The sequence below is a fragment of the Physella acuta genome, unplaced genomic scaffold (assembly GCF_028476545.2).
Source record: "Physella acuta isolate Inbredline_101_S28 unplaced genomic scaffold, ASM2847654v3 ptg001828l, whole genome shotgun sequence".
NCBI classification, from domain to species: Eukaryota; Metazoa; Mollusca; class Gastropoda; family Physidae; genus Physella; species Physella acuta.
The window spans coordinates 192,501-217,500 of record NW_026733337.1 but is presented as its reverse complement, the minus strand read 5'-3'; the positions used below and the strand labels follow the sequence as shown (position 1 = coordinate 217,500).

At 39.4% G+C, this 25,000-nt stretch overlaps 1 protein-coding gene and 1 long non-coding RNA gene across 3 annotated transcripts in view; both read left to right on the top strand.

The window, feature by feature from the left end:
- LOC131930714 (uncharacterized) overlaps positions 1–106 on the top strand; it is a 2,066-nt gene extending 1,960 nt beyond the window's left edge. Inside the window, exon 3 of the long non-coding RNA XR_009384162.1 lies at positions 1–106. This exon is cut by the window's left edge and continues 12 nt beyond it. This is a non-coding gene — a long non-coding RNA (uncharacterized LOC131930714).
- Positions 107–10,949: 10,843 nt separating this feature from the next.
- LOC131930702 (uncharacterized) overlaps positions 10,950–25,000 on the top strand; it is a 16,733-nt gene continuing 2,682 nt past the window's right edge. Inside the window, exons 1-6 of one of the 2 annotated variants that reach the window (XM_059287286.1) lie at positions 10,950–11,109; positions 21,086–21,309; positions 21,960–22,016; positions 23,068–23,161; positions 23,488–23,630; positions 24,521–24,634. In XM_059287286.1, the coding sequence (XP_059143269.1) occupies positions 21,124–21,309; positions 21,960–22,016; positions 23,068–23,161; positions 23,488–23,630; positions 24,521–24,634 (594 nt within the window). In that variant the 5' untranslated portion in view covers positions 10,950–11,109; positions 21,086–21,123. Of the gene's footprint in view, positions 11,110–21,079; positions 21,310–21,959; positions 22,017–23,067; positions 23,162–23,487; positions 23,631–24,520; positions 24,635–25,000 lie in introns of both variants that reach the window. The other variant, XM_059287285.1, reaches the window with a different exon arrangement.

The following is a 25,000-nucleotide window of genomic DNA, read 5'->3' as shown; positions in this document are numbered from 1 at the left end:
CACCGCCTTTCGAAGTAGCTGATGACTGTGCATCATTGGATTGACTTCTCAGTCAGGAGGGGAGCACTTTTTGAACCTTGATTAAAAAATAAAAAGAAAAGGAAAATAAACGTTTGTTGCAAGCTTTTTTTTTTTATGTGTAAAGTTATATCTAAATGACTTGAATTTTGTAAAGAATTATCTAAGTGACTTTAATTGTGTAAAGATATATCAAATTTCTTAAATTGTGTAGTAAAATCGAAATTACTTTAAATTATGTAAAGAAATATCTAAATGGTTAGAATTATTTTAAAAATCAACGTCAAGCCTACAACATCTTGAACATAATAATAAAATAACCAAAGGCTGCGGGACTGTCATTCTCAGGTTATCACATTTCAATACAATTTCATATTAAATTTAACTACGCAAGCACGCCAAATCAACTCTTGTTGGTGGGTGGGGGGAGGTGGGGGGCGTTGGGGGGGGGGTCGGGTCAATGTGGAGACCACATGCGGAATTAAATCACAAAATACTTAAATTTAATAATTTAAAAAATAAATTTTAAAAGTGCATATATAATGTAGTTTATAGGCCTACTTTAAATCGGCAGTTCTCATGGCAAATGTATCAGAAAGGAAGCTGTATACCGCCCGTCGAAGAAAACAAAACTGTTTTTTTACGTGCGGGGGGGAGGGGGGGGGCTTTGACCGCGGCAATTATCTAAACCATTTCACGGTATTTCAAGTTTATAATTTAAACATTTCGAACAATTAAAGCTTCAGTTTAAAAAACATTAGTTCTAGACTCTGATCGGTCGTGTAACTAAATCATAGTCTACATCAATAATTTGTGTCAAAGCCTAAGACGGCGCAGATCTGGATATTTTTTTCAAGTATCTAAATCATAGTCTACATCAATAATTTGTGTCAAAGCCTAAGACGGCGCAGATCTGGATATTTTTTTCAAGTATCTATGTAAGCCCTGCTAGGGGGGGGGATACCTTAAAATCTACCCTTCTAGGCTTAACTAACTAATCTGTCCGGTCAGTGCAACCGTGGTAGAACCCACAGTGGTTAAACCCTAACCTTAGTCTAAATTATAAGCTACTAAAATAAAACAAAAACTTTTACAGTTAATAAAATTTATTGCATGGAACCAAAAGTTATAAAAAAAGGATAGGTAAAAACTGACACAAAACAGAACCAAACGAAACAAACTTTTTACATCAAACAAAACATTACGTTTGACCATTTGCTGGTGTTGCGCCGACTTATGATGTCTAGGATGGTCCAGGCCCTGACACACAGAAACCTCCCTTCATCCATTCTCGACATCCAAAAGTCCACACCAAACAAAACACTACGTAAAACCACTACGTACAATACATTACGTAGAACACAATACGTACACAACAAACTTTTTACACCAAACAAAACAATTCATATATAACAAAACACCCAGCCAAGTTGCCCAAGCAACCTCACTCCAACGCGTGCGGTGCGCCACGCGCCCACACAGAAACCTGACCCGACCTACATCTCGCCGCGGGTCAAAAAAAGGAAGAAAATCACTCCGAGCGGTCAATTTATACTGACCGCTTCGGACGGAAGGGGACTCCGTGCCGTTCCCCATTGGACCACCATGCACTCCCAGATTCGCAACAAATAAAATAATACAAAATAATCCATTCACCCGCTCACATCTATAAATCATAGTCTACATCAATAATTTGTGTCAAAGTCTAAGACGGCGCAGATCTAGATTTTTTTCAAGTAACAAAGACCAAAATAGCCACGATACTATTTAATATTTAAATATCAGCGCGTGTATAATGTGCTCGCTTGGTCAGGTGTGTAGGGCTAACGGTCAGTGGGACTTCGACAAACAAGGGGGAAGGTTTGTTATGGAAACACATGTAGGGCAAAAAGTAGAAGTCAGTCGTTCTATACTCTATTGGATCGTCATACCTCATTCGTCCACGCTCAGCATGGACCCCGTCCAAGCGCTCACATTACAACAGGGGGGGGGGGGTTCCTATACTAAACTATTTCAGGCCTTAATTATTTTATATAAATCTTTGTTTGTTTAGCTATGGAATTGGCTAATTTGGGATATATGCCCCTAATTAATTACATTTAAAATAATCGGACCTATTTCCTACTTTGCAGTAAATTATAGGACTAATAATTCTACAATGGTTATCGAGTGCCCATATAGCTAAGATGGTAGTGTAATGGCTACCATGCGGGTGGTACGGTTTCGAGACACATCACGACAATATTAATTTTTTTCTGCAATTTTTGTTTTTCATAACGTAAATGATGAAGTTGCCTATCGGGACCTCGCTGGACACAGGGCAGGTGAAGAAGAGTTCACATGTTTATTTGTCTTCAGCATATGAACCAATAGTGTGGTCAGAGAAATGCTCGGCCGGAATCGTTTTTTTAACGATAAAAACATGTTGCCTGAGACTTGGCGGGACACTAGGCAGGTGAAGTAGAGTTGAGTAGGTCACCTGTAACGTCAGTATATGAAGGGATAGTGTGGTCAGACCCATGCTCAGCCGAAATCGGTGTTTTTTAAAGTAAAAAAAAACGTCTTTTTGAATGTGGGGTCAGGTTATTTTGTGATGATAAGTGACCCCCGAAACTCACAGTTATCTAACTAAATAACGGGTAGTCTATATATATATATATATATATATATATATATATATATATATATAAAGCAATGTGGTCGGGTGCCCGATAGGGCCCTCCCGGCGCCGCAGGTGCTTCAAATTTGGCAGGATCCTGCTTCTTAGCGATAGAACACGGGGACCGGTGCCGGTTGGCCGCAAAGTCCATGATTAGGGGGGTCAAAACTGACCTCGACTGACCGGCGCCTTATATGAGCTATATATCGAGAAAAAAATGCCGACGTAGGAACCTCTTCATAACTCCTGAGGTCGTAGACCGACCCTCAGGGGTGGCAAAAAAATATTATTTATTCGGCGAAATTCCGGAATGTCTTTAGAACTGTCCGGTCCGAATACCCTACATAAACATTGTTAATTTGGTGAAAAACGATGACTATTTTCAAAACAATGTTTAGGACTTTGGCTCTGTACATCTGGCTCATTTTTTCCATAAACCTGGGTAAATGCATCGGTCTTATTGATAAACTATCGGTCAGCCACTGCTCGCACGGCGAGAGCTAAAAAGTGACCACGAGTGAAATTCTCCTTATATTAGCCATATATCGAAATACATTTCCCACGTAGGAACCCTTTGAAAACTCTTGGGGATGTACATCGGCCCCAGGGGGTCAGGAAATAATGGTTCTACCCTCTGTAAAATTCCGGAACAATGTTTTAACTGACCAGAGGCATTATTTCCTTATATTCATAGTATCGTTTTTCGTAAACCGACCCTGGATAGGTAACAAAAAACTTTATTCCCGTCGAAAAAAAACCTTTATGGTCGTTAAATTTGTCCAGATGCCGTATTTACTTATATAAGCATAGCAACTGTTTGTGAAAAAAGTAAACAAAGACTACGTCATTCGTTAAATTTACAAGAAAGTTTATTTTTAAAAATTATTTTTCAAACTATTTTATACTGTTTTAAACACAAACAGAAAATGACGAAGTATGGCATTGATTTAAGTAATATTTTTGTTAATAATTAAGGTGAATATCCTAATTAAATTGTAGTGATTATTTTTAAAAGTCGATGTAATATAACTTATCAGTTATACTATTTAGGGAACCTTTGTAGTTCTAATTACCTTTCAAGTAATAAATTGCGAACATTCCAGCAATTTCTCTCAAATTACAATGACTGTTTAAACTTAAGCCAGCCCATCACTAATTAATTAAGCATTCAAATTCTCAAATGTATTTTGAAAACCTAATCGAAGCTAGGCAGTATGCCTGGTCTATATAAATGTGAACGGGTGAATAGTAGATTTATATTGGATTATTTTATTGTGTGCGAAAATGTGCGTGGATGGTCAACTGGACAGAGGCTACGGGGTTCCCCCTCCCGACTCAAAACCCTCGGCGGGAGCTAAAATTTAGCACGAGTGAAATTCTCTTCATATGAGCTATATATTGAAAAAACATTTGCCGAACGACCCTCATTGATATTTTGTGAGGTGGTATAAAAAACGCCTAGGGATGTTAGGAAAAACTTGCCGTATCCCGGGGAAAATTGTAAAGTGGTCTAAACTGACCAGTCGTATTTCTCTATATAATCATTGTATTTTCAACAAAGACTTTAGGATTGTTAACCTCTGTACATCTGGCTAATTTTTTGCATGCACCTCTATAGATGACCGCGATTGAAATTCTCCGTATATGAGCTATATATTAAAAATTCCAAACGATTACCCTTAATATTTTGTGAGGTCGTAGCCCGACCCTGAAGGATAACAAAAAAACTATTACCGTCTGAAAACCCCCTTAGGGCCGTTAAATTTATCCAGATGCCGTATTTTCTTATATAAACATAGCAATGGAGGCGACCGAGTTGACGAGAATCCTTCCATCATATAGTTGACATGGATTAAAAACGTGATTTTTTTTTTTAGATTTTGCAATCAAAGCGACCGTAAAAATATTTAAAAAATTAAAAATTAAGCCTAAAATTAATTCAGAAATTTAATATTTTTATAATCAATCCAATAAAAGTTGCAAATCCAGAGAACTTGAAAAATAATTTGTTGAGTTTAAGGCTACATTTTTATTTATTTTCATCAAGCCTAAGTTATGTTTCACTTTCGTAAGACAATATTGATTGGATGTACAGGAACTCCGTGATCGATAACTATTTGTTTGCAAAACTTTGCAGATAAAGTTTTTACATAACACAACAAAAGTTTTTATTTTTTTTTTTTTCCCACGTTTTCTTTAACTTGCTTTCTCTGTGTGTTTATTTGTTTGTCTTTCCAATCAAATCTTGCGATCGAAATTTCTGGCACTTCCCAGTTAGCTAGCGCGCTGAAATTTTCAGGGAAGCTTTCTTTTGGATGACCATTGAATATTCAATTGTTATTATTACTAAATTGATCAATGGAAACATTTTATTGAGCATTTTAGACCGCTATATAATCTATATATATAATTCTCCTCTGCTAGCCATTAGAAAAAAAACCAGCGACGCGTACCTCGCGCGCAGTGAAGCGAACGATCACATGTCGCCACAGGCTTAGGGGCAGAGAATTTAGCTTGAACCGAGTTTAAACTTACAGGAGGTAGGCCAGTTTGGGGGAGACGATATGGTCGAGTGGTTGGGCACACGATTGCTATCCCACTCGACACGGGTTCAAATCTATGTGTTCTAGTCAGTAACGTATTCAAACAACGTGTTTTTTACGAGTTGTCTTTTTACGAGTTGTCTTTTTACGAGTTGTCTTTTTACGAGTTGTCTTTTTACGAGTTGTCTTTTTACGAGTTGTCTTCGTTTACCCAAAAAAAGTGAAAAGATAAAATCGATAGCAAGATTTTAATGCAAACAAACAGACAAAGACTAAAAAGTAGAAAATAATAATCATTAAAAAAGTTTTAAAAAACCCACGTTTTCTGATTGAACTAAAAAGTAGAAAATAAATGCTATAGGCCCTACATCACAATAATGCAAGCGATCACTCTACTATAAGCGAGCAAAAACGTGGGGCGCCGTGATTTTCTTACAGTTTCTAATACTGTTGACTCTCTACAAGCTCCCTAATAAAAGTCAATAGTATTATCTAATCAATAGTAATATAACTTTTACTTCGGCGCCCCACGTTTTTCATCGCTTATAGTAGAGTGATCGCTTGCATTATTGTGATGTAGGGCCTATGGCATTTATTTTCTACTTTTTAGTTCAATCAGAAAACGTGGGTTTTTTAAAACTTTTTTAATGATTATTATTTATTTCTGAGTTTTACTACGTGTATGATCTTTTAAATATTAAATGGGCCTCTGGAATACCTTTGGGACTTTACTCAGTCGCCTCCATTGTTTGTGAAAAAAATAAACAAATAAACAAAGACTACGTCATTGGTTCTACGTACAAGGGAGGCCACCTTTTAAATTAACTATTTTAAAATTATTTTTATACTATTTTCATAAAAAATCAGAAAAAAAAAACAAAGTATATCATTCGTTTAAATAAGAATTTCGTTATGAACTAAATTATGTATCGTAATTAAATTATAAAAATTAATTACGAAAGTTAATTATTTATAATATTCCACCTATGCTTTTATGGGTTTTTAGGCAGTATGCCAAGTTGTATACAAAAAATGTATAGGTAAAATCACCCTCCTCCCCCAACGTTTCAAGTGTCCCACCACCGGAGACAAATATTTAAAAGAAAAACTGTGAGCGTGGGCGAGTATCGCTCCCCGTACAAAGCCAACGTATGCACCACTCTGGACACGGCGCGCCGTAAAAAGCAAACGTATGCACCACTCAGGACAAGGCGCCCTGTACAAAGCCAACGTATGCACAACTCAGGACAAGGCGCCCCGTACAAAGCCAACGTATGCACCACTCTGGACACGGCGCCCTGTACAAAGCCAACGTATGCACAACTCAGGACAAGGCGCCCCGTACAAAGCCGACGTATACACCACTCTGGACAGGGCGCCTCGTACAAAGCGTGGTAGACCCCAGGTACACTGCCTCTTATGATAGAGATGGTTGAGGTTGATATGTTCTTATAGTAGCTCAGCCGAACTTTGATTAAACTTAGTGCTAGCAACAACAATGATGAGATTAAACAACGCCAGTGCTAGCTATTGGCCTACTAATGATGGGTCTAGACAACGCCAGTGCTAGCTATAGACCTAATGATTGGAACATTGTTTGCCACCTGTTAACAGAGTCTGATTAGCTTTATCACTGGCTAATCTAATCCTGTACGCAGTGGCGGAACTCGAAAAAAAGGGCCTCCCCGAAAAAATTATATATATATATATATATATATATATATATATATATATATATATATATATATATATATATATATATATATATATATATATATATATATATGTATCATATATATATATATGTATATATATATATATATATATATATATATATATATATATATATATATATATATATATATATATATATATATATATATATATATATATATGCTACGGTCAAAGCGCAAAGTCGACCAAAGCACGCATTGCCAATATTGGCCTCCCATTGACCGGTCAAAGTCCGAAACTTTATTTGATTTCGGCCTTTGGCCGGCCAATCTGCGGACTGGCCATGGTGGACCGGCCAGTCTGAATTAGAAGATCAACTAGCTAGGGACGACCGCCAAAGTCCGAATTAGAAGATCATGAGTTGATTTTGGTTTTTTTTTTTAAACCGTAAGGATCATCAAATTAAGTCTTCATTGAATATTCTTTAGTAAATGACAGAAAAATTCAATTTTTTAAATTGTACTTTAGTCTCAATCAATCAACGAATTAAACTTTTATGACATTTAGAATTACATAGCAGTTTTTTATTTTTACACTTGCAGTGCTTTGTTGTGCACTTGGTTATGCAATTGCAGCGAGTGTAGCCTTGGCCGCCGGTCAATGATTGTGAAGATGCGATGGTTCGTATTGTTTTTCCTCAGTGCAAACTGACGACAATTAGAGCAGTTTTTCGTGAAGAATAAAAACTCAATTCTAGCATACAGTTGTTTTAGAACACCGTGTTCCGTTCCTAATTGTAGAAAGCGCCCTTGACGCTTATGACAACCTCTGTCAACATCTGGTATACGGATGCATACATTGTCACCCACTTCAGATCATTTAAATTTTGTATTTGATGTTTTAAGCATCTTAGCACCTTGAGTTTGCAAGCTGATATGTTGTCCATGATGTCTTGTTTATTGTGACAAAATCTACAGTTAATATTTCCTCCGTAACCTTCGTCTGCTTCATTGGGTATTCCCCAAATAGCATGGACATCGTTGCCAAAGTATAGCTGGAGATGGAGACAGTATAGCTGTGAGGTAAATGACTTTAGATGACAACTACATACCTGGCGACCTTATGAACTTTTGAACCCCATGGACATGTAGGTTACATTCACAAGGTCAAACGAGCTATATTTTCCAATCACACTCACCAAAAAATGTTTTAATTTAGTGTTAAAAAGACGTAGTTCTATAATTGTTTTTGTAATTTAAGGCTTTTTCTTATGGCTAAGGATTCTTGCTGCTAGCTAATGCCAGTCTAGCTGAAAGCTACTGCCTGGGTCTTTAGCTGACAGCTAGTGTGAGCGCCACTAGCTTCTAATTGACCACAGGTTAAGCCATATAATTCACACCCTTTTAGCGGCTTTAGTCTCCCGTTAATTATTTTCGCCGATACGACTTCCATTTTTTTACAACTGTTAATGTTATGACTCTCCCTCCCCCCCCCCCCTCCCCCCCTACTCCCCACCTCCGTAAAATTTTAAACTACGTTTTCCCGTTTTCTGTCATCCTGTAGAAAAACGCGTTCAACTGTTGCATAACACATTCGCTCTCAGTCTAATGTGTTAAATCTGTGGAACCGGTTGTAAAACTTCATCAGTTTACAAGAGTGCGGTACGAGGGAAGTAGAAGGATCAGAAAGTGTAACTGCTTTTCATTTTAAAAATTCCTGCTACACTAAACATGGGATTAGATTAATCGAATGCTATCCGTACTAAGGATTGTTTTAGACCATAATCTTGTAAGCTATACCGATATGGGATAGATGGAAATTTGTACCCATCGCAAATCTTTTTCAACAGAGTTTAATTATTATTATACAAAAGACCTTTATAAATCACAGGCTATTAGTTTGCTAATGTAATCATGCAACACTAAATGACGTTTCAAAATGAAGGTGTTTTAAAACTTAACATGTAAACACACAGAACCTGTATTATGATTAGGTCCTCGGTGTGGCTGTTTGACTTTGGACTGAAATACAGATTAAGGTTATTAGAGCTACGGGATGGGTAATAGAATCACGGTGTTAAAAAATTGAGTTCACGTGGATGCCACCTATAGGCTGTAACTTTAAGGATATATGGCTTTAATGATGTGGATGTTTGAAAACGGTATCAGCTCTAGCTGTCTTGTGGGTGGAGGGGGTGACCGGTGAGGCCTCACAGCCCAGATCCATCTACGTGTCAGAGGTTCTCAAGATCTCTATCAATAACACTTGGACTAAATGACAATTGTTGAATGCCACGATTGAATGCCACTGAGTAAATGCCACTTTAAAATCAGATAAAGTTAACACAACAGGTAGATTTACAGCTGACTGCCAGCTAGCATTAGACGCGACGATCTCGCTAAATTAAATTAATATAACAATTAATACTTAATTAATTATTTTAAAACTTTCATTGCAGTGATTGTATACATGAACCGCATTATCCGATCTGCTTTAAAATATTACTTATTTTATTTTTAAATCTTTTCCTAGTGAATTCTTCACAAAGCTAAAATTCATGTACCCTTAGAAAACATTTAAAATTTAGGAATATTTAAGTCTAGATAATTCGCCCGATGCGAGATAAATACTATGGGCGCTAAGCTGATAATGTTTCTTGTTTTCTATCTCTTAACTTAAACCTCAACCTCTACCTTATCCTGAATCTGATCTTCAACCTTAACCTGAGGTTCAACATTAGCCTCAGCCTAAACGTAAACCTAAACCCAAACATCAACCTAATTATACACCTAAACCTTAACATTTACGTTAAACTTGAACTTAACCTAACTTCAACACCTACAACAACATAAACATTAATATCAATATCAATATAAACATTAACATCAACATCAACATCAACTTCAATATTAACCTGAACAAGAAACCGTAATCGAACCCGAATCTCTGCAAGAACCAGAAGCCTAACATGAACCTTAACCTGAATTGGTAACCAAACATTAACATTAACCTTAACCTCAACTTTAAAACTAAACCCGAACCTGAACTCGAGTCCATCTAAACCTAGGCTTAAACCTAAACCTAACCGTATAACTATGTGTATACCCATGCCTGAACCCTGCCTTATCCCTTTTCAAACACTAACACTAATCCTGAGACCAAGTCAGTGCCAACTGTACCAAAGATTAGATAAGACCAATCAATTGGATTAGCCATACCCAGTGCTAACTGCAGCAATCAGAGGATTAGAGATAGCCAGTTTTAGCTATATCTAAGATTCGTTAAGACAAGCCAATACAAGCCGAACAAAAAATGGGATAGATAGCTGTTAAATTATCTTTATCAATTTCCAACTATTTGTTTGTTAATGTAATCCTACAACACTAAATTAGATGTTAAAACGAAGGTATTAGAAAATTCGGCATGCAAACACGTTAAGCCTGTGCGATAAGTTAGGATTAGGTCAGTGAATGTATGGATTTAGGCTAATAAATACAGATTAATGTTATTAGAGCTGATGAGGTCAAAGAATCAAGGTGTTGATTAAATAACGTTAACGTGGTTGCTTCGTATAGGTTGTAATTTTAAGGATCTATAGCAGCGGCTCTTGTCATTTCTGTAGGTTCTGAACCCCACTACTGCCGAATGCTAACTCCCAAAATACTGAACCCCACTACTGCCGAATGCTAACTCCCCAAATACTGAACTCCACCACTGCCATATGCTAATTCCGAACCCTACTATTGATAGGTCTGTCGTTCGCACTGACAAAATCCGATCTTGTATCATATCAGTCGGGTGTGTGTCTTTACCTCCGCCGAACCCCTGAAACTGACTCACCGAACCCCTGGGGTTTGATCGAACTATGTGTACGAACCACTGATCTATAGCTTTAATGATGTTGATATTTGAAAACCTTATTAGCTAGAGCTGGCTGTGAGGGATTACTCATAGTCCAGATCCAACGTGTCATGGGTCCCCACGTTTTAAGCTAATACCTCAATCGATTTCTTTTCAATCTGCTACCTTGTTTTCCAAGAATAAATTTAAATTACTTGTCAAGACAGGTTGAGCTGTTTGAGAATCCCCTGACACCACGTGGATTCACGTGATCACCACGTGGCATCACGTGATGTCTCAATCACAGTTTGAAAACATTAAAGTCGCACTTGGTGATCAGCTGGCTATCTTGGTTTTAGTGCTCCTCATCTGAAGGTATGTCGCTTTAACCTCTCTTTTTTTTTTACACTGGTTGCTTCTAAAATATGGTTAGTAAATGTACATTTTTTAAATGAGGTTCAGTTTGTTACTTATTCCAATGGTTTTTCCAGTATCATTTTTGTTAAATTGCCACTCTCTGTCTCCATCCCTCTCTCTCTCTCCCTCACACACACACACACTGACACACAAACACACATACACACATTCACGTTTACATACTCACTCTCAAAGACAAGTCAACTAAAAAAATATCATAGAAACTATCCTAGACAAATTACCTCACGACAAAATATCTCACGACAAGATATTTTACGACAAAATATCTCACGACAAAATATCTCACGACAAAATATCTCACGACAAAATATCTCACGACAAAATATGGCACAACAAAATATGTCACGACAACATACCTACAGCATATTGCTTACATATTTTGAAAGATTTTAATCGACTGAACATTTTATATTTTGTTATATAAAATACGAATTTTATTCATTACATTGATAGATTTTCATCTTCAGACATACTGAAACGAATAACCTTAGCTAAAAATCATCAAAAGAATGACACATTTTAAACAAATATACCACATTTCCGCCACATCGGTGAGGTGGTCAAATGTGGGATACCATAAGGTGAGGTGGTCAAATGTGAGATACGATATAGTGAGGTGGTCAAATGTGAGATACAATATGGTGAGGTGGTCAAATGTGGGATACAATATAGTGAGGTACTCAAATGTGAGAAACAATATGGGGAGGTGGTCAAATGTGAGATACCATATGAGGATGTGGTCAAATGTGAGATACAATATGGAGAGGTGGTCAAATGTGAGATACAATATGGTGAGGTGGTCAAATGTGGGAAACGATATGGTGAGGTGGTCAAAAAATTGAGATACCATATGGTGAGTTGGTAAATGTGAGATACCATTTGGTGAGGTGGTCAAATGTGGGATACGATATGGTGAGGTCGTCCACTGTGACATTCGATGTGGTGAGGTGGTCAAATGTGGGATACCATATGGTGAGGTGGTCCAATGTGAGATACCATATAGTGAGTTGGTTAAATGTGAGATATCATATGGTGAGGTGGTCAAATGTGGGATACGATATAGTGAGGTGGTCAAATGTGGGATACGATATGGTGAGGTGGTCAAATATGGAATACAATATGGTGAGGTGGTGAAATGTGAGATACAATATGGTGAGGTGGTCAAATGTGAGATAAAATATGGTGAGGTGGTCAAATGTGGGATACCATATGGTGAGGTGGTCATATGTGGGATAACATATGGTGAGGTGGTCAAAAAATTGAGATACCATATGGTGAGGTGGTCAAATGTGGGATACGATATGTTGAGGTCGTCCACTGTGACATTCGATGTGGTGAGGTGGTCAAATGTGGGATACCATATGGTGAGTTGGTCAAATGTGAGATATCATATGGTGAGGTGGTCAAATGTGGGATACCATATGGTGAGGTGGTCAAATGTGGAATGCGATATGGTGAGGTGGTCAAATATGGGATACAATATGGTGAGGTGGTGAAATGTGAGATACAATATGGTGAGGTGGTCAAATGGGAGATACAATATGGTGAGATGGTCAAATGTGGGATACCATATGGTGAGAGGTCATATGTGGGATAACATATGGTGACGTGGTCAAAAAATTGAGATACCATATGGTGAGGTGGTCAAATGTGGGATACAATATGTTGAGGTCGTCCACTGTGACATACGATATGGTGAGGTGGTCAAATGTGAGATACCATATGGTGAGGTAGTCAAATGTGAGATATCATATGGTGAGGTGGTCAAATGTGGGATACCATATGGTGAGGTGTTCGAATGTGAGATACCGTATGGTGAGGTGGTAATATGTGGGATACCAAATGGTGAGGTGGTCAAATGTGAGATACCATATGGTGAGGTGGTCAAAACATTGAGATACCATATGGTGAGGTGGTCAATGTGAGATACCATATGGTGAGGTGGTTAAATGTGGGATACGATATGGTGAGGTGGTCCAACGTGAGATACGATATGGTGAGGTGGTCAAATGTGGGAAACGATATGGTGAGGAGGTCAAATGTGATATACCGTACGGTGAGGTGGTCATATGTGGGATACCATATGGTGATGTGGCCAAATGTGGGATACCATATGGTGAGGTGGTCAAATGTGGGATACGATATGGTGAGGTGGTCAAATGTGGGATACAATATGGTGAGGTGGTCCAATGTGAGATAGGATATGGTGAGGTGGCCAAATGTGGGATACGATATGGGGAGGTGGTCAAATGTGAGATACCATATGGTGAGGTGGTCATATGTGGGATACGATATGGTGAGGTGGTCACATTTGAGATACCATATGGTGAGGTGGTCAAATGTGAGATATATGGCGAGGTGGTCAAATGTGGGATACCATATGGTGAGTTGGTCAAATGTGAGATACCATATGGTGAGGTGGCCAAATGTGGGATACGATATGGTGAGGTTGCCAAATTTGGGATACCATATGGTGATGTGGCTAAATGTGGGATACCATATGGTGAGGTGGTCAAATGTGGGAAACGATATGGTGAGGTGTTCGAATGTGAGATACCGTATGGTGAGGTGGTAATATGTGGGATACCAAATGGTGAGGTGGTCAAATGTGAGATACCATATGGTGAGGTGGTCAAAACATTGAGATACCATATGGTGAGGTGGTCAATGTGAGATACCATATGGTGAGGTGGTTAAATGTGGGATACGATATGGTGAGGTGGTCCAACGTGAGATACGATATGGTGAGGTGGTCAAATGTGGGAAACGATATGGTGAGGAGGTCAAATGTGATATACCGTACGGTGAGGTGGTCATATGTGGGATACCATATGGTGATGTGGCCAAATGTGGGATACCATATGGTGAGGTGGTCAAATGTGGGATACGATATGGTGAGGTGGTCAAATGTGGGATACAATATGGTGAGGTGGTCCAATGTGAGATAGGATATGGTGAGGTGGCCAAATGTGGGATACGATATGGGGAGGTGGTCAAATGTGAGATACCATATGGTGAGGTGGTCATATGTGGGATACGATATGGTGAGGTGGTCAAATTTGAGATACCATATGGTGAGGTGGTCAAATGTGAGATATATGGCGAGGTGGTCAAATGTGGGATACCATATGGTGAGTTGGTCAAATGTGAGATACCATATGGTGAGGTGGCCAAATGTGGGATACGATATGGTGAGGTGGCCAAATTTGGGATACCATATGGTGATGTGGCTAAATGTGGGATACCATATGGTGAGGTGGTCAAATGTGGGAAACGATATGGTGAGGTGTTCGAATGTGAGATACCGTATGGTGAGGTGGTAATATGTGGGATACCAAATGGTGAGGTGGTCAAATGTGAGATACCATATGGTGAGGTGGTCAAAACATTGAGATACCATATGGTGAGGTGGTCAATGTGAGATACCATATGGTGAGGTGGTTAAATGTGGGATACGATATGGTGAGGTGGTCCAACGTGAGATACGATAAGGTGAGGTGGCCAAATGTGGGATACGATATGGTGAGGTGGTCAAAAAATTGAGATACCATATGGTGAGGTGGTCGAATGTGAGATACGATATGGTGAGGTGGTCAAAAAATTGAGATACCATATGGTGAGGTGGTCCAATGTGAGATACGATATGGTGAGGTGGTCAAATGTGGGATACCATAAGGTGAGGAGGCCAAATGTGGGATACGATATGGTGAGGTGGCCAAATGTGGGATACGATATGGTGAGGTGGTCAAAAAATTGAGATACCATATGGTGAGGTGGTCGAATGTGAGATACGATATGGTGAGGTGGTCAAAAAATTGAGATACCATATGGTGAGGTGGTCCAATGTGAGATACGATATGGTGAGGTGGTCAAATGTGGGATACCATAAGGTGAGGAGGCCAAATGTGGGATACGATATGGTGAGGTGGCCAAATGTGGGATACGATATGGGGAGGTGGTCAAAAAATTGAGATACGATATTGTGAGGTGGTCAAATGTGTGATACGATATGGTGAGGTGTTCGAATGTGAGATACCGTATGGTGAGGTGGTAATATGTGGGATACCAAATGGTGAGGTGGTCAAATGTGAGATACCATATGGTGAGGTGGTCAAAACATTGAGATACCATATGGTGAGGTGGTCAATGTGAGATACCATATGGTGAGGTGGTTAAATGTGGGATACGATATGGTGAGGTGGTCCAACGTGAGATACGATAAGGTGAGGTGGTCAAATGTGGGATACGATATGGTGAGGTGGTCAAATTTTGGACACCATATGGTGAGGTGGTCAAATTTGAGATACCATACAGTGAGGTGGTCAAATGTGAGATACGATATGGTGAGGTGGTCAAATGTGGTATACGATATAGTGAGGTGGTCCAGTGTGAGATACGATATGGTGAGGTGGTCAAATGCGGGATACAATATGGTGAGGTGGTCAAATGTGAGATATCATATGGCGAGGTGGTCAAATGTGAGATATGATATGGTGAGGTGGCCAAATATGGGATACGATATGGCGAGGTGGCCAAATGTGGGATACGATATGGTGAGTTGGTCAAATGTGAGATACGATATGGTGAGGTGGCCAAATATGGGATACGTTATGGCGAGGTGGCCAAATGTGGGATACGATATGGTGAGTTGGTCAAACGTGAGATACCATATGGTGAGGTGGTCAAATGTGAGATACCATATGGTGAGGTGGTCAAAACATTGAGATACCATATGGTGAGGTGGTCAAAAAATTGAGATACCATATGGTGTGGTGGTCAAATGTGGGATACGATATGGTGAGGTGGTCAAATGTGAGATACCATATGGTGAGGTGGTCAAATGTGGGATACCATATGATGAGGTGGTCAAAAAATTGAGATACCATATGGTGTGGTGGTCAAATGTGGGATACGATATGGTGAGGTGGCCAAATATGGGATATGATATGGCGAGGTGGCCAAATGTGGGATACGATATGGTGAGGTGGTCAAATGTGAGATACCATATGGTGAGGTGGTCGAATGTGAGATACCGTATGGTGAGGTGGTCATAAGTGGGATACCATAAGGTGAGGTGTTTAAATGTGAGATACCATATGGCGAGGTGGTCAAAAAATTGAGATAACATATGGTGAGGTGGTCAATGTGAGATACCATATGGTGAGGTGGTCAAATGTGGGATACGGTATGGCGAGGTTGTCAAATGTGAGATACCATAAGGTGAGGTGGTCAAATATGGGATACCATATGGTGAGGTGGTCAAATGTGAGATACCATATGGTGAGGTGGTCAAATGTGGGATACGATATGATGAGGTGGTCACATTTGAGATACCGTATGGTGAGGTGGTCAAATGTGAGATACCATTTGGTGAGGTGGTCAAATTTGAGAGACCGTATGGTGAGGGGGTCAAATGTGAGATACCATTTGGTGAGGTGGTCAAATGTGAGATACGATATGATGAGGTGGTCACATTTGAGATACCGTATGGTGAGGTGGTCAAATGTGAGATACCATTTGGTGAGGTGGTCAAATTTGAGAGACCGTATGGTGAGGGGGTCAAATGTGAGATACCATTTGGTGAGGTGGTCAAATGTGAGATACGATATGTTGGTCTAATGTGAGATACGATATGGTGAGGTCAGTAGCGTAGCGAGGGGGGGGGCGAGGGGACATATGTCCCCGGGCGCCGAGCTGAGGGGGCACCAAAATGGGTTGGAAAAATAAATTGAAATGTTGAGGGGGTGCAAATTGAAAGTTTGAGGGGGGTGCAAATCAAAATATCGAGGGGGGAGGTGCAAATCGAAAAGTTTGTCCCCGGGCGCCGGGAAGGGTCGCTACGCCTCTGGGTGAGGTGGTCAAAAAATGATATCACGTCTGTCCCTTATCATCACAAAATATCCAGTAAAAGACGTTTTTTATCTTTTTAAAACACCGATTCCGGCTGAGCATGAGTCTGACCATATTATCCTTTCATACTGAAGTCAAAGGTGACCTACTCATCTCTACTTTACCTGTCCAGTGACCCGCCAAGTCTCAGACAACATGCTTTTATCGTTTTAAAAAAAAACTATTCCGGCCGAGCATGTCTCTGACCACACTATCCCTTTGTATGCTGAGGACAAAGAAACAGGTGAACTCTACTTGGCCTGCTCTGTGTCCCTCGAGGTCCCGATAGGCAACTTCTTCATTCACGTTTAAAAAAACAAAAATTGAAAAAAATAAAATTACTATGTCGTGATGTGTCTCGAACCCGTACCACCATCATGGTAGCCATTCAACTACCATCTTTGCTATATTGGCACTGATTAACCAATGTAGAGTTAGTCCTATAATGTACTTTAAAGTAAGAAACCAGTTACGTGAATAGGTCCTATTATTTTAAATTCAATTAGGAGCCTATATCCCAAATTAGCCTATTCCATAGCTAAACAAACAAAGATTTATATAAAATAATTAAGGCCTGAAATAGTTTAGTATATAGATACTTGTTCTAGGTTCTAAATGTAGAATTTACGTTGAGTCTAGATTCTAGTTTTTGCCGTAACTCTAGATCTAGATCTAGATATAGAACCTAGATAGATAAATCCCCTGCATTCTCGAATTAGATGATCATTGAAGCTAAAGAAAGATTTATATAAAATAATTAAGGCCTGAAATAGATTTTAGATCTCTATTCTAGATGCAGAATTTACATTAAGTCTAGATCTAGAATCAGTGGCGTAGCGAGGTCGGGTGTCACCCGGTGCGGCACTTAATGGTATCACCCCCCCCCAGAGGCGTTGCGACCCTTACCGGGGACAAACTTTCAAGTTTTCGATTTGCACCCCCCCCCCTCTCAAGTTTTCGATTTGAACCCCCCCCCCTCAAACTTTCGATTTGCACCCCCCCCCCCTCAAGTTTTCGATTTGCACCCCCCCTCAAGTTTTCGATTTGCACCCCCCCTCCCTCAAAACTTTCGATTTGCACCCCCCCCCTCAAGTTTTTCTCTCTATATTTTGCCATTTTTTGCCTTGGTGTCACCCCCCTAAATGGTGTCACCCGGTGCGGTCCGCACCCCCCGCCCCCCCCCCCCCTCGCTACGCCCCTGTCTAGAATTTACGTTAAGTCTAGTGACCTAGATCTAGATCTAGATTCATAACTTTTCCTTATTTCGACAGCTGATCTGTAGATCTAGAGAAATGTATTGTATAATAAAATAAAAAGGGGAGTTTTCTCGAAAGACAATTGCCCGAATGCCGTTTGCCCGAAGGCCCATTTCCCGAATGGACACATGCCCGAATGCGATTAATGCCCGAATGGACACTTGCCCGAATGCGACAAATGCCCGAAAGCCACTTACCCGAAGGCCGTTTGCCCGAAAAATGTTAATATTAGAAAAGAAATGATATTACCAAATAGACATTCTTTATCAATTCAAGTTTTAAATATTGATAATAAACACAATTCTAAGCATAAAAACAAAGTTGTTCATATTTTTAAAAATTTAGCTTTTATTTTTTTGAAAACTGAGAAATTGCTGTAAAAAATCGTTTTTCTTAAACCAACATAAGGTGATGTTGGTGGCGGTGTCTCTACATTCTTTTCATAAACTTTTTGAACACCTTGTTTAACCAACATGTTGCAGTGGTTAGATGGCGTTTATGACACGGTGTAGGCGACGCGGCGTCTCGCAACATTGAACAGAGGCGCCTTCGTTTCATTTTTGTTTTGTTTTGTTTTGTTTAACATGTGTGGTTATCAATTCACAAAGAACGAGGCTCGATCTAGGCGGCGAATTTACAAACTAAAGATAGTCAATATGTTTTATCACCATTTCATGCACCTTGTTTAGACAATGTGTTGAAGCGATTACTTAATAAATAAAGCAAATTGCATTTTAAAATCCTGAGATAAACGAAAATGGTATTTTTTGTGTTGTTTAATACTAATTAATTAAAAATGTCTGCGTGGAAAAAAATAACGTTATTTTATTCTTTTTTTTTTGCTTAGGTAATCATGTATTGTTTAAAAACATTACAAATTTAAATTTATTACAAATGATTATTTGGTAATATATAATATTAACATTTTTCGGGCAAACAGCCTTCGGGCAAGTGGCTTTCGGGCATTTGTCGCATTCGGGCAAGTGTCCATTCGGGCATTTGTCGCATTCGGGCAAGTGGCTTTCGGGCATTTGTCGCATTCGGGCAAGTGTCCATTCGGGCATTTGTCGCATTCGGGCAAGTGTCCATTCGGGCATTTGTCGCATTCGGGCAAGTGTCCATTCGGGCATTTGTCCCATTCGGGCAAGTGTCCATTCGGGAAATCGGCCTTCGGGCAAACGGCATTCGGGCAAGTGTCTTTCGGGAATTTGTCGTAGACCCAATAAAAAGAACTGTTAAAACATTGATAATAGTGTTGAAACGAAATAAAAATAGCAAACGGGCGTGTTGTTAAAGTTATAACCGACAGAAAATTAGCTTTATAACGCGTTAAAGATCTGAATGGGCAAAACAATCTTCGATGAAACCGCCATTGTTGTTTCAAAAAGTAAATAAATCATGTGACGTCACTATTCACTCTAAGTAAAGTCTTTGTTCTGAACTTTTATAATTAATGTGATTAATCTACCAATGAATAAATCAATAAATTATATATATATATATATATATATATATATATATATATATATATATATATATATATATATATATATATATATATATATATATATATATATATATAGGGGCGGAACTACAGTGCCGCAAGACCCCGCAATGCGGGGGGGCCCAGGATTTTTAGGGGCCCACGGCTGACCAAAATTAATATTTTTTTTTAATTTTGAATTTAATTTTCGTGCATTTTTGCATTGATATTTGGTTTGTAAAAGAAAAACACTGTAGCTGCGGTACGATTATCTTTATTTAACAGTCACTATACCACGCTCTTCTGCAAAAAATAGAATCCATTACACAAACTACAGTGTAAAATATAGGCAACTCTTTAAATTTGAATGACTTCTTTGACCGATCCTCCAAAGTGTACTGTGGTGGGTGGGGCAGGGGATGGGGACCAAAAAGGGGGCTCAAAAATTGTCGTCAAATTTGTTATATATTTTAAAAAGTTATTTATAGTTGTATTTTTAACAATCGTCAATCCCGAGTTCTTTTTCCCTTCAAAATTCTTTTAAAAAAAAACAAAGTCCATAGCACGAGAAGCCGCTACATATGTAGTGGGCTTTCTTGATGCACGGTTCTTCTTTGCGGCATAGGTTAGGGACCCGAAATCCATTGTACATTTTTCAATGTTAATATGTGTTTGTGATAGTGGTTGAATTTGTATCCTATACTTGGAATTATCTCCCATGAGTAAGTTTTACAATGGGCTATGCTGACGTACATGACCGCTTTGTTGTCTCTTTCAAGTCTTTTCCCGAGCCGACCCCCATCCCACCCCTCTTTCTTAGCCACGCAAGTATCGAGTAGATCAATGTATCGTTTATGAGCTATTTCCTAACCGTACGATTCACCACTCCAGCACATTTTGTCAAAGACTAGACAACACTAGTCACACACACACACACACACACACACACATATATATATATATATATATATATATATATATATATATATATATATATGTGTGTGTGTGTGTGTGTGTGTGTGTGTGTGTGTGTGTGTGTGTGTGTGTGTGTGTGTGTGTGTGTGTGAGTGTGAGTGTGTGTGTGTGTGTGTGTGCGTGTGTGTTTTCTGTTCTAATGACCTCCCTTACTTCTTCCACTGACCTCCCTTATATGTCCCAGTGACCTCTCTTATATGTTTTAATAACCTCCCTTATATGTTCAAGTGACCTCCCTTACTTCTTCCAGTGACCACCCTTACCTGTGATAACAAAACTCCCAATCCCACTTTCCTTGTTACAGTGTCAGTTACAGCCCACATACAGTAACATCAGCTGCCCGCAGTCATGTATTTCTTTCTGTCCATCATATTGCTGGTCGTGTCGACGTGTATGGCCTTTCAACCAGGTGAAGTCAGAGAGGTAACAGGACTAAATGGCAGCTGTCCCATTGTCAAGTTCGCAGTCGAGGCCATCAACAAGAAGCTAGGGGTCATTAGAACATTCTGTAATGTTTCGTCAGCCTATGTACAGGTATGTTCACCAGACCCGCCTTAACAAGGGTAATTTCACCGGACATTACTTAAGTAATCATTTTAATGTGTTACTGTACTATTCAAGAGATGATTGGTTTTTTTATTGCATTACTTTGAATTTTAATTACTCATTATACTTCAACGCATGTAATAAATGTGTTTGTTCTAGCTTCACAATACCGTATGTGTCATGTTTACCTATAGCTTCACATATACTTTTAGGAGAGAATCATTTAGATATTTTTGGGAGAGAAACATTCATATACTTTTGGGAGGGGAACATTCAGCTACTTTTGAGAGAGGAACATTCAGATACTTTAGGGAAGGAAACATTCAGATTCTTTTGGAAAAGGAAACATTCAGACACTTTTGCTAACAATAAAGCATGTTAAACTAATATAACAATGAAACAACGAATGAAACGTTGTGATTTCTTTTGTTTCTGGTGTTACTTGCAGTGGGGTTAACTGGCCTCATCTGTCGGAGCTTGTAACACTATCTGTGTCAAGTTGCTAACCTCACCCTACCTGTTTAGTGTCTTATTCAGCACCTTGTATTTGAGTGAAAATGTTCTAACAAAATCTATTCAGCACCTTGTATTTGAATGAGAAATGTTCTAACAAAATGTATCTACCTTATCTCAAACAGACTGTCGAGGGTGAAAAATGGTACCTGGACCTGGTCTTAACCGCACCTGGAAAGAAGGTAACAGCTAACAATAATCTTTTAGTACGCCTGCGTACTTTAAATGTTGGTGTATATTACTCCCCTTAGCTCGAACAACCCCCTTTCATCAAAACATATTTGTTAGAAAGATTTTAGTTAAGTATTGTAAATTATTTATTAAACGTTGTTTGTTGCATTGACAATTTAAAAATCGACTAAGTTTCTTTATGTGTTTCTTAGGAGATTATTATTTTACTTTTATTAAAAGGGATAGAAAAATAATTTTTAAAAACACACACTTTAACAGCGTGCTATAAACTTCACCTCTCGAGTGCCAGATAACCATTTTACATTCAAGTTTGAGCTTATTGACATACCGGCTTGTGGTATATTTCAAATGACATGTGCCTAGGAATAATTAACATTTTTCCTCAAACGACAATATCAATAGCAAACAGAGAGCTATACATAGCAAGTAATCAACAACTTTCTGCCAGCGGTGTAAGAAACTATGTTTTCCTATATATCACACTGGCGTACCCATCACGCACGTTAATGTGGTCTCTGAAGAAATGCTGACGCAATATTAAAAGATAATTTCATCAATGTGTTACCAATCGTGTATTTTTAGACACATGATCTTTTTTTCAAAATCTGAATAATTTAAGAGTAAACAATGCCGGCGCTGTATTTTTTTAAATCATAGTTGTTAAGGCGCGGGTTTGTCCACATTACCGCCCAGACGCTCCAGGGCGTGCTGAGTGAAGCCCTTGAGTTAAATCACCCTCTGCATTAGTGGGGGTAGAATATTCCTCGGTGACCACACAAGTGTCATTCGCGTCAAAGTGGCGCTCTCGAGAATCGAGATTCACAGGTTATACTAAAATAGTGGCACCGTATATGGCCCCTGGTTAAGTTTATGCATCGTGGGCCACCGTGTCTCTATTGTAGGGTGCACTTTAAAATGAAAAAAACGTGGGTGCGTTAATGCTCACCGGTGAGCCCAGAGTACACGCCTGATTCGATTTAGTCAACGACTATAGTAGCCATAGTGTATCACACTCTAACGCACTCTTTTTTCGACCACCAGGTTGACCTGTGCCACGTTGAAGTCTGGTCCCGCCCATGGCTGATCGCCAGCGAAGCACTTGTAACTACCAGGGATCCATTCTGCGTTGATGATGGTCAGTAGAGACAAACATTAAAATACTATAACCATCTTGAAAAATTTTGTTTCGAGGCTCAAACTCCTTATTCTAGAAAGTCTAGAATATTCTTAAGCATCGCCTGATAAAGAACCTCCCGGCCTTCTCCTAATACTCTGCAAGCTTGAATTACTATCACATACACATTGGGTTGGTGTTTCCGTGAAACGTTCTTTGATGGGCAAGAAAATAATTATATTTTTAAAAATTTCCTTTCCCTCACGGCCTCCTCCCCCCCCCCCCCCGGCCACCCCACACAAACGCACTCGCGAATCACTTTTATATACCATTTTAACATTTATCAGCTAGTCATGCAAAACCAGTTGTGGTCAACATCAACAGCACCGAGGTCCAAAAAGCCCTGAGCTTCGCTGAGTGCAAATTGAACAACAATTCAGATTGTCCCGTCCTGTGGAAAGCTGTGTCCATCGGTCAAGTCACTTCTCAGGTAAGTCATTGCTGTGATTTGTTTGTGTTGTTGAGTCTCTTGTGATTTGTTTGTGTTGTTGAGTCACATCTTGTGATATGTGTGTGTTGTTGATACACTTCTTGCTGTGATATGTGTGTGTTGTTGATACACTTCTTGCTGTGATATGTGTGTGTTGTTGAGTCACATCTAGCTGTGATATGTGTGTTGTTGAGTCACATCTAGCTGTGATATGTGTATTGTTGAGACACTTCTTGCGATATGTGTGTGTTATTGAGTCAATTGTGATATGTGTGTGTTGTTAAGTCACTTCTTGCTGAGATATGTGTGTGTTGTAGAGTCACCTTTTGTGATATGTGTTGTTTTAGAGTCACTTCTCGTTATGATATGTGTGCGTTGTAGATTCACTTCTTGTTATGATGTGTGTGTTCTTAATTCACTTCCTGTTGTGATATGTGTGTGTTGTAGAGTCACTTTTTGTGATATATGTGTGTGTTTTAGATTCAATTCTTGTTGTTATATGTGTGTAATGTAGATTCACTTCTTGTGATAGGTGTAATCCCACTCTAGTATTCCTCTTCAGTAGACCCAATACAGTAGCTACATTCCAGTAGCCCTACTCCAGTACCCCGCTCCAGTAACCCAAATTCAGTACCCCCTCCAGTACCCCCCTCCAGTAGCCCCACTCCAGTAGCCCCACTCCAGTAGCCCCACTCCAGTAGCCCCACTCCAGTAGCCCCACTCCAGTAGCCCCACTCCAGTAGCCCCACTCCAGTAGCCCCACTCCAGTAGCCCCACTCCAGTAGCCCCACTCCAGTAGCCCCACACCAGTAGTCAAATGACTTGAATTTTGTGAGGCCCTCTGACTGTTCAACTTGGATGTATAGATGTGTTCAAATCTGTATTTTCAGTTTTTGTCTGGAACTTATTACAACTTCACTGACGTGGTTTGGTCCCCAACCAACTGCTCCAAGAAGACCACCCACTCGCTCACTCCTGGATGTGTCCCTACTAAAGATGTTACAGTAAGATTCTTTCTCTCTCTCTCTCTCTCTCTCTCTCTCTCTCTCTCTCTCTCTCACTGCCTTCTTCCCCCCTCCCCTTCACCTCTCTTCGTATCATGACACTCGATCATTTATATCTAAGATTTCTTTGTTTTGTAGCTGAAAACACAATTTGTGTGAAACCAACAATGTCACTTCAGATTTATTTTGTGGAAGCTGTTTTTACAAGCTTTTTTTTTTATCTTGCCCCCTGTGTCTAAAGGCGAATGAAATATCGAGCACTTCCAACCTACCGATTACTCTGAAATTCGGCATGTGAGTCAAGACCCAATGACAATGCAATCTGACATCAAATATGAATTATTTAGATGACAAATTAGTTTGTTA